The 14,116-nt window shown below is 35.3% G+C and overlaps 2 protein-coding genes and 1 non-coding gene across 3 annotated transcripts; 1 reads left to right on the top strand and 2 right to left on the bottom strand.

Moving 5' to 3' along the window:
- The first annotated feature begins 3,943 nt into the window (after window positions 1–3,943).
- LOC100258838 (vascular-related unknown protein 4) lies at window positions 3,944–5,105 on the top strand. Its single transcript, XM_002278967.5, has 3 exons — window positions 3,944–4,592; window positions 4,724–4,783; window positions 4,900–5,105. The coding sequence occupies exons 1-3, from the start codon at window positions 4,071–4,073 to the stop codon at window positions 5,038–5,040; spliced, it is 723 nt and encodes a 240-aa protein (XP_002279003.2). The 5' UTR covers window positions 3,944–4,070; the 3' UTR covers window positions 5,041–5,105.
- A 928-nt stretch (window positions 5,106–6,033) lies between these two features.
- Window positions 6,034–6,104, bottom strand: TRNAG-CCC (transfer RNA glycine (anticodon CCC)). Its single transcript has one exon. It is a non-coding gene; the product is annotated as a tRNA-Gly (tRNA).
- A 447-nt stretch (window positions 6,105–6,551) lies between these two features.
- Window positions 6,552–12,596, bottom strand: LOC100243622 (electron transfer flavoprotein subunit alpha, mitochondrial). Its single transcript, XM_002281601.4, has 8 exons — window positions 12,350–12,596; window positions 11,275–11,457; window positions 10,530–10,741; window positions 9,062–9,225; window positions 8,509–8,667; window positions 8,211–8,263; window positions 7,486–7,626; window positions 6,552–6,829 (listed from the first exon to the last, which is right to left on the bottom strand). The coding sequence occupies exons 1-8, from the start codon at window positions 12,443–12,445 to the stop codon at window positions 6,752–6,754; spliced, it is 1,086 nt and encodes a 361-aa protein (XP_002281637.1). The 5' UTR covers window positions 12,446–12,596; the 3' UTR covers window positions 6,552–6,751.
- Between the last annotated feature and the right edge of the window lie 1,520 nt (window positions 12,597–14,116).

The following is a 14,116-nucleotide window of genomic DNA, read 5'->3' as shown; positions in this document are numbered from 1 at the left end:
TGAGATTTCATTCTCAGCTCTAAATTTTGATAGATGATGGTTCAAGTTTGAAAGCTACATTCCTCTAACCATGTCCACAATCCAAATTGGAAAACACATCTTTGAAAAGGAAAATAGAGTGAAGCTGGCCTAAGTTTGGGACAAGTTCATGAAGAATCATGTTAGTTTGGGACCCCACTACCAAGTAGTGGCCTCAATTCATCCATGTTAATATTAAAAATGAGACCCATCACCACCCTAAATTTTCCTTCTTCAATTTCCCATTAAACAAACAGGGAAACTTAATGCCTCACCCTTAGGGGACCTATATAAGCCACCCACCTTTTAGTTTTTTTGAACATGTATATTAATATCTTAATATCTGAAGTTGGGAATTTTCTAGTGACCTAATAAAGATTAGGCCACCAACATTTGGTGACTTGATCAAACACCCAACAAAGAAAATGAGAGAAAGGGAGTAGGTTTAGATCTTATTTTAAATAACCTTCCATATGGGAATGTCATGAAGAGGATGCAAAGTCAATAATGATAAACAAGTCCCATTTTTTTTTTTCAATTTTGGACTGTGATTTCAAAAGGGTGTTTAGGGTTTGTGAGAGCTTGAATGAAAATGGCTAAGGAACATGGGTTTCTGAATTGGAAGATTACAAAAATTGACAGTTAAGATGTTTGCACAGAACAGGGCAAAGGTGATCAGGCCGGTGGTGGATGGACATGACCCTTCACTGAGTGCCCAACACCAAAAGGACTCCTACAATGGAGACAATTACTGATGGAGACAATATTTTTGTGGAATACTTAAAACCCTTTTCTTGGTGTTTCTTGCCCTTGGTGGGGATGTGCCATGCATGTAAAATATTAGGGCTTGGTTCAAATCATGGGTCATTAGAATTGCCTAACTATCATTACTGGCCTTGTGGATTTTGTTTTTTCATGGTCTGTTTCCTTGGAAAACAAAACCAGGGAAAGAATTGTGAGGTTGGAATGGGATCAATGTCATTACCCTTTTTCACAAAGTTCTTAGAATTTTCATTCAAATGCAAGAGACAAATTTGGAGTCCATGTATACATTTTAGAATATAATGTTATCAACAATGAGGGCAGATGCATATGATGGTGTTTATTTTTTTAGTGGCAGCCTAGTGGATTGGGTTCAACTGTGACACTTAGCATTATATGAACCACAAAAAATATAAATACATACAAAATTTCCCATCTCAACCTCCTAAAGTTCCTAAAGCATATTAGACATATGAAAAAACTTACAAAATAAAAATAAAAATTGCAACACTTGATTTCAAATGGACACAAATCAATAATTCATTATGAGATCTAGATACAATAATGTCATTTTTGTTTTTTTGATCTTAATATGCCCTTTATTTTAAAAAAAATTAAATCATATTTTAAAATTCAAAATTTTAACTTTTATTTTATATTAAAGGTTTAAATGATATTTTAAATTTTTCTAATGATTTTTATTGAAATTCCAAGAAATTTAAACCCATAAATCCATTTGAATCGACGGTATGTACAAGGGCCAAGAACGAATTTATCGTCGTATGACTGATCGACGAGGTTCATCTCAAATACAGTACAAATATAATCTCATATTAAAAAAATCAACCGTCACCTAAATACTATGTACCGGTGATCAATCAATTTTCAAAATATTAAAAAAAAATCAACTTTGAATTAAAATGTACAAAAATCAATAATTGGGTTTGCATTAATCAAACCCAAATCTTTTTTCTCATCAAAATGACTTTATTTTTCATTGATTCAAGTGGGGTTCGTTAACATCCAATGAGGTGTAAAGTTAATAAAAGACCAGCCATGTTGATCTCCTATGGGGAGAATGTTGCTGCCTCTAAAACAAATAAAATAACAAACCAGACGTCACACAATACCAAACAAATTGATTTTTTAAAAATAGGAAAAAAAAAAAATGAATTGCAACACATAAAGTCATAGGTTGGGTTGTGTTTGGGAATTTTAAAAGCAATTGTTTTTTCCCCTCAACTTGTATTTTATGTTTGTTTGTGAGAGAAGTCAGTGCATCATTCCCTATTTCCATCCAATGATGGGAAGTTGTGGGTATGTCTTTGTTTTGTTTTCAATGGATGACCATGAAACGAAGCCTATCATTCATATATCTTAATTTGCTAACCGAAAGTGTTTCTCTGTTTATCGCAATCTATTGGCGAGATGATAAATTGATAATGTTAGCAACCTAAAGCCAGGGTTTTGATTATTGCGTTTGGTTACTGTTTTCAAGAATTGTTTTTGTTATTGGAAACAAAAAGTTTGTTTGGGGAAGGAGGTGTGTTTTCATTTTTTATATTTTTTGTGTCCTCAAAAACCATTTTTTTTATAATAATAAAAAGATGTTTTTATTGTTTTTCACTGTTCAAAGAATAGATTGTTTTTCGTGTTTTCTCTTTTTTTTTTTTGTATTTTCTTAGCTATTTTTTATGTTTTCACAAAGGTGAGTTCCACCCAACTACCACACCCCCACCGGCAAATCCTTTCTTCTTTCTTAAATTATTAAAATTAATATACTTACATATGGTGATAAAATCATCATTTTTTTAAGAAAATTATAAATTTATAACTGATGTAAAAATTTCAAAATTGAATAATTTTTTTTAATTTAAATGAATTGTACATATAAAAATTATTTATATATTTATAATATCAAGTAAATGGAAGAAAACATTTTATTAATTAAAAAAATAACTTTCAAATGTGTTTTTTGTTTTACTTATTCTAAAAATCTTTTTTATTAACTCAACCAAATATGTTTTTTTTTTAGAACAAAAACTGTTTTCCAGAATTCAGTTCCTAAATGCAATTCCTAAATGCAATTTTTTTTTTCTGAAAACACAAAAAACCATTCTCAAAAACTGTTTTTCAAAACTATTTTCAAAAACAACAACCAAACAAGTTCTAAGTGATTTAAAGTGTGTTTGACAATGATTATATAAAATGTTTTTAGGTTTTATAATACTTGAATAATGAAAATTTTCAAGTATTATAAAATTTAAAAACACTTCATAAAATCATTGCTAAACGCACTCTTAATGGGAATTATTTTTTAAAAGAGTTTTATGTTCCTTAAAAAAAAAACAAAAAAAATATAGAAAACAAGTTCGATAATGAAAAACTATTTTTTATCTTTTATTTTCAAAAATAAAAAATAGGATGTTTTAGAATAATATCTTTTAGTTGTTTTATTTTATTTTCACTTTTGTTTAGAATTGTTTTAAGAAATAATTATATAAATATGTAAAATAATTAAAAATAAAATACTAAATATAAAAATTATTTTTAAAAAATATTTTAGGTTTTTTAACAGACTTTTACCCTATAAAAATAAGAAAATAAATTTTAAAAACTATTCTCAAAAATTACTTTTTAGAATTATTTTCCAAAACAATTACCAAACAAGTCTTAAAGATTTGTTTGGAATATTTTTTAAAATGGTTTTTAAGAATAATTGTTAAAAAGTTTTCATACTTAGGAATTAAATTCAGAATTCAAATATGAAAAATCCGTTTTTCTATTTATTTTTCCTAAAAGTAATATAGGGTTAGGTATAATAGAAAAAAAATTTAGTGTCATTCCTATTTTCAATAATTACTTTGATGGTTTCACTAGAAATAATGAAAAAACATCTAAAATTTATTGTAAAAAATAACTTATTTTTAAAATAAATTCTTTAAAAAAATTACTTTTATCAAAAGTTTGTAAGCCTGAACTAGGGAGAAGAAATTCTCATGAGATGACAAAAACAGTAAACAACTGGTCCAAATCTCGTGGGTGACTAAGGGACTCATTCAACATCTCCATAGTGGAAAAGTGGAAAAAGTGGAAAAAGTGGAAAAGGTTAAGTCCGCCCCTAGGAAAACGAAAGAAGAAATTTTGGCAAATCTCTGTTGGTGGGAATCTAATCTTGAACCACGCAAAGGTCAAATTCTCTCTCCTCTCTCTCTCTCTCTCCTCTCTTTCTTTCTTTCTGAGCTACTTTAACTTCCCCAACTCCCTATGGCCTACAAGGCTACACCTCGATGCCGAAGTCATTACCTCATCATCAGTATCATTTTTCTCATTATTTCCCTCTAAAGCTTCCTTTATCTACTATATATGTCTCCAGACCAGGCCGCTTCCAAAAACTGGCCAACAAACTCAATATTCTTCTTCTCCCTCCTCTTCTTCTTTTTCTTGCTTTGGACATGGAGGAGCATATGGATTCAATGAGCAAAGCTCTCTCTTCTCAAGCTAGAACAAATGAGTCTCCGGAGGAGAGCGGCTGGACTATGTACTTTGAAGATTTCTTAGCAAACAAGGAGCATAGCTCTTCCCCTTCAGCTGGTAATTATGGTCGTGCTAGTTATGGTTATGGAAGCTCTTCTTTGGTCTCTGATGCTGCTTCTTCAGCCGGGAAGAAGCTCGTAGATAATGACCATGTTGCAGTGCTGTCCTTGGAGAAAAGGTGCAAGAAATTGAGTTTTAAGAAGAGAAAAACCAAAGGAGCTGTGGTTGATGATGCTTTGGAGGACACTGCCAGTTCTCCTGTTACCAGTCCCAAGGTGGTTAGATGAGTTTTCCTTGATTTTCTTCCCTTTTTTTTCCATTTTTATCAATCTCTAGTACCTTAGTGGGTAATTGATTCTATGTGATTTTTTTTTTTCTTTCTTTCTTAAAATAAATTTTGCAATAGGTTTTTGATTTGAGGCAGTTGGATATGAACCCAAAAGAGAAAGCTATAGACATTTCTAAGGTAAAGGGTCATTTTCTATTCTTTTCCCCTTTTTCTTTTGATGGGTTTGAATTCTTTATTGTTTTAACATGATGTTGGAGTCGGTGGTGAATGGTTTTGGAATCTGCTTTGTGTAGGAGAAAGGGAGTTCATATAGGCAAACAAATGAGAGAGGTGATGAAGTGGGTTTTATTGGGAGGGATAGTGACTGTACAGAACTGAAGAAAAGGGGCCTTTGCTTAGTTCCTTTGTCCATGATAGTGGACTATCTTGGTTAAGTTCATTTTTCTTCCTTTTTTTCCTTCATTTTTGTCATGAATGCATCTCCAAATCTCCTTTCTCACTTGCAGAATTGCACCCATCCTTCTGCAGCAACTGATCAAGCAAGTACATATCTCATGAACAACCATCTTCTTTCACAAATGAATAAATATGCTCTTTTAAATTAGTAACACCATTTTAATTTCATTAATTGGGTGAAGAATATTCAGACTAGCTAGCTGGGCAAAGGCTTCTGGGAGAAGAGGTTGACATTCTGTGTCTGTATAGTTAACTACCCTACAAAAAACCAAAATATTGTACAGTTTGTTAATAATTTAGGTATACTTCTAGGATATTCCCCAAGTTGAGGTGGAGGGTTAGAACATAGAATAAATATAATATATCACGCAGCCCTTGATCATTCAAGCTTTCCACCAGTAGGCCGAAAGCTCACAAGGTTCATGAACATGGTGACGCCATAGATGACTCAGCTCCATACATAGAAACTGTAGCCTTTTGCATCATCCTGATAGATTTTGTTTCTTTTAACCAGAAGTCAAGACTCCTGGAACTATAAAACCTATCACATGACTGGCATCATCCTCTGCTGGGTGCCCCTGCTACAGGGTCTGGCACCCAACCACCTTGTGGAGGCTTGATCTACCCAACTCAGTGAATTAAGCCTAGTAATTAACCATATAGATTAGAGGGTGTTGGGCAATGATATTTACAATAACGAGTAGATTATGTATTATAGGTGAGACACACCCCCAGGCTTTAGACATGTATTAAGAAGGGTAAGGTTAAGTTCTACTCCACACTGTGATGGATCATGAAATAACGAATGGTCAAGTTGTTGTCCACCATATATATAATTCATTGCAATCAAAGCCAGCTCAACTGATGAGGACATGGCTCTTGAAGACTCTCAAGAGGTTTGAAGGAAGTTGTATATATAAAAATTTGATTCCTACAAAAGGGAATCAAGAGGCAGTTTAGAGGTAAAATTGTGCGCATCCGGGGAATCGAACCCCGGTCAGTACCGTGGGAGGGTACTATGATACCACTACACTAGATGCGCTGGATGAGGCTGTGTCTTTGTAAAGAATATTTGTTGATAAACAAGCGCCTCCAAAAGTTTAAAGCCGCTGGATGAGACTCTGGGTTGGGGTCTTGCCTCACCGATCAAGACCACAAATATTCAGCACCAGTGGGACTTGGAACTTGTGGGCCACAGCCAGATTAATGGATTAACCATGATGATCCTGAATTTATATAAATTCCACAAATTTTTCATTTTTATGGTCCCTTTCCATGCGCCAAAAAAGAGGGTCTCAAAGAGGTGCGATCAGACATTGCCTTCACTGTATAACTCAAAAGGCCGTCCATCCAACCCCCTGTTTCTTCTTCAATTTCATTTTTCAATGATTCCACGTCCAGCATCACCATGGAAGCAGAGCCCATGAAAAAGGCCCAAGATTGCAGGCTCCATAAAAGAGTTTTGGTAAAGGAATACTACACAAAAAAATTAATAAATCAAATCTAGCCAATTAGCATATGATCTTTAATCATATCTGAATGACAAATCAGAGCAGTGTTACATTTCAAATGACCCCCCAGTCAATTCTTTTATGATAAATGTTATTTTGCCACACTAAAGTCCCATTCAAGATGATGATTTCCTCAAGGATATGCTTGGCCTCTTATTTACTCCATTTGTACACAGGTCTATTTTTTCTCAGGAAGCTTCTCTAACAACTCTGGTATCACTTCAAACAGGTCACCCACGAGTCCATAATCAGCTACCTGTAATTCAAGAGGTCTATTAAAACAGGCAAAAAAATAATTTCCAAGAAAAACTCAAAGAATCTCTCTGCCTACATGAGGTCGGGTTTGAAAAATGCAGAAAGCAAAGCAAGTTTGGAACCAAGTTTTTAGGCGGGAAGTTGTCAGACAAGGATGCCTTCCCCTGTCCTGTTGTGTTTTCAAGGGCTATGTTCATCTCTCAAGTACTCATCAAGTTTGGTTTTGCAATTTTCTGGATGTTGATAGATATGTATGAGGGAAAAAGACAACATTGCAGTAGTTTGTTATTTCCGACATGACCTGGAAAGTATTATAGCTGCGGTACTCAGGCACATGGTATGCTCATTGAGACCTAGTTGGACTTTACTCACTAGCTTCAAAAGCAAGTAGGATTTTTTTTTTCCAATAAAAACAGGATGATCAACTATGTCTATCTCGGCTCTATGCACACCAAGGTTGGTCCGTTTCATTTTCCGGCAAAAATCTATTCATAATTTATCTTACGCTAATTTCATAAACCTTTTACCCATTACTTTAAAATTTAGAGGAAAAAATAGGATGACTAAATTTAGCATTTGAAATAAACCACATCTCAGAAGAGAGAGAGAGAGAGAGAGAGAGAGAGAGAGAGAGAGATCAAAGCATTCAGTCATCACCTGAAATATGGGTGCATCTGCATCCTTGTTCACAGCAACAATAACCTTGGAATCTCTCATGCCTGCTAAATGTTGAATGGCTCCTGAAACACCAAAAGCCAAATACAATTCTGGGGCCACGATCTTTCCAGTTTGACCAACCTGACAAGCGAACCAGACACAATTTAAGACCAGGAAAAAGATAATCTATAAGACCCAGCATCAACACAACAGACTAACTACAACAATTTAAGTGACTCAGTGGAATCCTTTTAATGTCATCCAGAGGCATTTCAAATCCTCATACAAATTCAAGGTAAACTTTCATGCCAACACTAGGGACTCCACCTAACCTTCTAATTTACGACTGACTTGTTTTTTCCTAAAACATGTGCACGGAAGTGCACAAGTTACAAATTACAACAGTACTCTTGTGTGTGCAGGTAATATAAACAGTAAAGAATTTAATCATCTACATGTGCTGTCACAGAAGCTCCGACATACTAAACTACTCAAACTGAAAATTTTTAAAAACCATATAGAATATGAGGAGCAAGAACATGAAAGAGTAAAGGATTATGGAATGAAAAGACTCATTTGATCATGCCATGCAATGTTACAGAAGTTATATCATATGCTTCTAAGAGTAGGGAAAACACCCCCCCAAAACAAAACAAAACAAAAAAGAAGGAAAAAGAAAAAGAAAGAAGGGTTTGGAGTTAAGAAAGAAACACCACTGGCATTACCTGGAGTTCATTAGGAACAAATCCCGCATCAACAGCAGCACGAGTAGCACCAACTAAACAAGAGAGAAGAATTAAGTCGCATGACAAAAATGTTACACTGTAAAGAATAAGAGAAATATTGACAACAAAGGCACATGCCTCTGGGTTTCAAGATGGAAGGTGTAGAATCATTCCATCTTAAGGGATCTAAAGGTATTAGAAAAATCTTAATCTCCATCAGCAATTTAGGAAAATCATTGAAGAAAAAAAGAACTAATTTTAAAAATAAAATTATGGAACTTGAGGAAACCAATGCAACCTGCAGCACCAAGTTTTTCTGCAAGCTTCTCAATCATTTTGAAGTTTTCAGCACTTTTCAACGCTCGGCCCCCAGTGACCACAATACGAGCATTACCGAGATCTGGACGTTCTGAATCCTGAGAGGTATGGCTTAAATATTTTGATTTGCACACCATATCTGCAAATCATAAGACAAAAATCATGTCATTAGAAAATATGTTGTGACATGATATAGGTTCTAAATTAGACATTTGGTATCTAAATCATTCATAGGAGATCCGGTAACCAAGTTACCAATCAAATGCACTGATACATGAGAATTATTCAGCATTTTGTAAAAGAAAGGACCAGATGTTTTCTTTTCTTCCTTTGTTTCCTCAGTTGAGGATTATACAAAACATTGTCAATCATAATGCACCTTTACCACCCAGCAAGAACTATAAATCAAGTGTAAAGGAAGGACCAGATTCTTTCTTTTCTTGTTTGCTTTACTCGCTTACAAGTTACAAGACCATGAATAGCCCCAAGAAAATGTCGGTACATAAATTTTTTAGAAAAATAGATAAACAGACCTTCACCAAAGGTTGAGGGGTCAACCTGGGAAATTGGAGCCACATCAGATTTTGAATTAGCTGATGTCAGTGGCACTGGAAAAGATGTTGACCTAACGGTCAACATACAAGGCGCAGAACCAGTGTATCGAACAGTGCAAAGAGCATTTCCAGCATAAATTGGCCTGCATACAAAGAGAAGGCCTTACTTCCAATGAGACCAAGAAACCACCACTAATTAAACATTTATCAAGAGTGAGCCAGGTTGTGCCTAAGCACAAGGAGCAGGAACTGATTTGCTTGTCTCTGTGCCTGTGCTAGGGAAGTTCATGAATCGCAACATTTGAAATTGCCATAAATTTTCGGTAAAAGGCTTGGAATTCTATTTTTTTTTCCCCTTGTTCAGTATCCTTTTGTTACACAAACACTCACACAACCCAACAAATTTTGCATGTTTCTTTAAAAAATAGTGCACACCTAATATGCGCCGCGCCACAAGTATTTAGACATGGAGTCAGAGCCTCTTAAGCTCAAGGGAAGAAATGAGCAATATATATGTTAAGTAGTAGTAAGGACAGTCCACGGTAAAATAGTACAGGTTTTGTAAAGAAACGTGTCTTACATGTTCAAAATGTGTAAAACAAAAGAGCAGGGCTAGAAATAAACCTAAAATGCAGCAGGGAGGTTCTGATCAGTAGCTATGCAGAGTCAAAATGTTTTTGTTAAAATGAATATAACGATTTCTGACAAAGTAGATATAACTTGGTGTCCTTATCAAAAAAAAAAAAAAAAAAGATATAACTTGGTGTCAAAATGGAAAAATGAGATACAACCAATAATAGAAATCATTATTTAAAAAAGAAAATCCAATTACATCAAGGGATATGCCTACTTTGTAATGATTTTTTCTCCTAGAGCAGTTTAAGACATGGACTATACAAATCATGCAGCTCACCAAGATATCAGGAATAATGCTTTCTTGAGTTGAGTTGAGTTGGTTGTTGTTCAGTTGGAGATCTGACTTACTTTCACAAATTGGCAACACCCTTCAAGTAAACCCTCTTACACATACAAGCCAATGCTACTTTCCCCATAGGCACAGATACATAGCTTCTTGATGAGCACACTACTTGAAAGGTGAATCTCAAGATCTAAAGGCTACTACTTGATCCAAGCTCAAGCTCTTGACAAGACAAATGGGCTACAGTTGGAACTTTGAGATGGTTATGAATTGAAACCCCATTCAAGAACTAATGAATGCATTGTCCGTCTGTGAGCAACTAATGATGTAGCACCAACATAAAGACAACTAAGAGCTTTAGATCCATTAGATAGTTGACAGAGGTTGCAATTCAGGTATTTCAAGCACTTCATTGAATAAGAAAAACAATATAAATCCTCACAATAACAACAACCTAAATTAGAAGCAAGAGCATCTCAGTTATGCACTGAAGGGTCTTTCATAAATGGGGGAAAGGAAAGAATGTACCTCACAAATAGCTGAGGTCCTGAAATTTCAATGACATCGGTAATTGGAGAAACATCTAAAAGGGCAGCTGCCCGTGGTAGTATGTTTTTTCCAAATGAACCTGAAGTAGCCATTATGTGTGAGTAGCCACCTTTCTGCTGAATCAACTGGACTAGTTTTGCCCAAGGTTCTGCTACAGGATATGTAAATTTATCTGAATCAGCTACAATTACCTACATCAAAACAAATATTAGAATCAAACATTTCGTGTTATCTGGCCATGTATTAATGTCTTTTTCCATAACACATCATGAAAGAAAATGTATTACTATCAAAAGTTGTATAATAATTTGATTTCTTCCTGTTGATTATGAGAAAATTAAGAAACAGATATCTTGCACATTGACATTCCCCTGGGCTTTAACCAGAAAGAAGCTCATGCTTCTCAGATAACTTTTCTCTTGGAAAAATAGGAACTTTTTTGGTTTCTTAAACCAAAATTTTTTAAGAAACATGCCCTTCAAAATCAGACCAAAACAACATTTATGATACCCCATTTTGCACTCAGCTCAAAGTAATATAGCATACTCACTATGCTGCACTACCCAAAAACCAGTTCAAAATCCACAATCCATTACCTGAGCAACTGATCCAAATTTTTAGCAATAAGCCATATGAAATATATGAAAAAGTGAACAAAAATAGTATCTGAAAACTCCAGATGCAACTATTAGAATAACAAACTTATTCGGAGGAAGAGAGCTACCTGAGAAATTGAAGAATAACATGAGGCAGCATGTATAGCAGCTTCTTGAACTGAAGGACCAGACCCAGCCAGCAGCATAGAAATAGAATTGTCCTCACCCAAAAACTTTGCAGCAACTACTGCACTCAAAGATTGGGCCTTGATGGAGCCCCCTTCATGCTCACCCAAAACCAACGTGCTAATCTATTCAGGAGGAAAAGAAGGTAGAAATGAAAAGAAAAATAGATAAATACATGCAAGTAGACAAAAATTGGAAAAAAAACAAATTTATAGATCCTAGTTTAATTACATAAAAACATCCCACATTTGTAGTATTAAAGGCTCAGCTTTCTCAAACAATAGGTACTGCAGCAGCATGAAAACATGATTTTGCAACAGAATTTAAAAAAAGCCAGAAAAGCAGCACCCATTTTGCTTTACATTTTCGACCACATAGAAAAGTATGTTTGATTTCCAAAAATACGATATAGTGGCAGAGGAAAAACAAAAGCAATTTGTGCTTTCAGAAGCAATAACTAGTGTGTCTATTATCAAGCAATTGCTCTTCAGTTCCTTTTTTCCAGGAAACAGAACTCCTCATCTTTTCTTCAATTTGGCTTCCAAACTGGAAGAAGAGCATTCAATGGAATGCCAACGATAACTTATAACAGTAGAACACATATGTACATATTTTTTTCAGGAAAAAACTTTGACAGAACCAAATAGGAAAAAAAAAAATTACACGTTTTCTGATTAAAAACGTGGATTTTTCATGGAGAATTAAAAAAAAAATATTAGTTTTGAAGACCAAAAACATTTACAGAGATTCAGATTACTGAAACAGACTCGCATAATGGACGTCGCTCATACATGTAAGCGTTTCAACTCAGCATTAGGCATGTGAAGCACAATAAGCAGCAGCAACAACAACAATAACAGGAAGAAGACGAAAAAATTTCTCATGGAGATTTCAATTTTTAAAAGTATATAAATAACAGAGATTCTGATCGGTGAAACCCTAACAAATTTCAGTTGGATTAGTTGATTGAAGGAATCCTTGATTTTGAAGCGTTGGGGAGATAGTGAGAGAACTTACGAGTCTCTGAACTGAGAAGGATGATTTAGAGAAGGGAGAGGACGAAGGAGCAGAGAGATTCGTGAGAGCCTTCCTCCTCAGTAGTCGAGCGGCCATTGCTTCTCTGGATCCTCAACTCCTGTGAGACGATAACGATGATGACGAGGACGGATGAGAAGAGTTTCGTTTCGGAAGGGTGAGAAGTGGGAAAACGACGTCGTTTGAGAGCGACAAAGGTTTTCCATTCGACAGTTGGATCTATGCATCAAATGATTGAGGAGAATTCTGATGTATACCTATCAAAGAATTCCGTGGGACGAATGGTTCTCCAAGATGAAATCTTGACCATCCATTTTAAACTTGACATAAAAAATAAAAAAATAAAAAATAAAAAATAAACCAGGTTGTGGGACGCTTGCAACCTGTCTCTTAAAGTCATCTGGATCATAGCATAATAGCAAAAGACCTGTCTCTTAGAGTCGTCTGGATCATAGCATAATAGCAAAAGGCTAAGTGGCTTGTCTAGCTAACCTTAGATAATTCGACTTGCACAAGGGAATATTTAAATGAGTTCTCCGAGTACGCCCTTTTGTAGCTTAAGTCAAAGAGAGTGAAGACTTGAGCAAGAAATGTTGCACCTATTTAACTATGCTTAAATGTAACATCTCATGTGCCTTAATAATGTCTTTGATCGTACATTATTGTTTTTAATGTCAATGATTGTTGGTTCATAATGGTTGTTACGCCTTGATAAGTCTTAAAGATTGATATTTTAGTCTCATAATAATTGTGTCAATCAAGACACTTAATATTTACTGCAATTCATGCTTAGTAGGCAACATATTCAATGCTCGGTTAGTTTTGTGTCTGTCTAATTCCTAGAGTCCAAACAGACAAGGTCACTTAGCCTTTTGCTATTATGCTATGATCCAAACAGCTTTAGGAGACTGTTGTGAGTGTCCCACAATGCTCCCTAATCCTTGCAACTGTGGCCGGTTGGAAACCAAACAGCAAGGTGGAAGAATTCAGTTACTTAAGTGTTTGAAATTTTTTGTGCCATGGGACACGTGTCCGTCACACACGTCTCGAGGAGTCACATCAATTTGGGCGACTCGTTAGGTGACGTGTCTTTTTAGATGCCCCGATGTTTGCGCGTATGCCTTAGATAGTGGATTACTTTTTGGATTTTCCTTTTCACTCTTTTCGCATTTCTTGTTCATCGTTTGTACCCTCATTATGGTCGCGTGGAGCATTCTCCTCCTTTATCACCTAGAATGATATTTGTCATCCTTTGGTCCATTGTGAATATAATTAATCATTACTTTGGGTGCTATGGGGGAGGTAAGAGTTTGCTTCGGTGCTTCTTGTGTTGTCTTCATGGCCTCTAAAGATGCGGACATACTACTTGAGATATCTAGCTTTGATAAGCTTCTCCACCAAGTAGTACAAATTCTTGTACTCTTCTATGGTGTGCTTGTGCTCCTTTTGACAAGAGCATCATCCTCTTCAATCACGCCTGGATGAATCAATTTTGATGGGCTCTAACCACTTGAACTCAGACAATTCTTGGATCAGTGGGAGGATCCTCTCATAGGAGACGATCAATGGAATAAGTTTGGGTAGTTGTCATTATTGCAATCCCTCTTGTCTCTAGTTGCCCTGTCTGGATTGGCCATTTGAGGGCTTCGAGCTCCTAACCTTAGTATTTTTAGTTACTTGATTCGTAACTAGGATGTGTTGGGAGGCTGTCTAAACGTCATCTTCGAGCATGACATATTTGTTTGCCTT

Source organism: Vitis vinifera, chromosome 19 (genome assembly GCF_030704535.1).
Source record: "Vitis vinifera cultivar Pinot Noir 40024 chromosome 19, ASM3070453v1".
Classification (NCBI taxonomy): Eukaryota; Viridiplantae; Streptophyta; class Magnoliopsida; order Vitales; family Vitaceae; genus Vitis; species Vitis vinifera.
The sequence above is the reverse complement of the archived record's forward strand: the minus strand, read 5'-3'. Positions and strand labels throughout refer to the sequence as shown.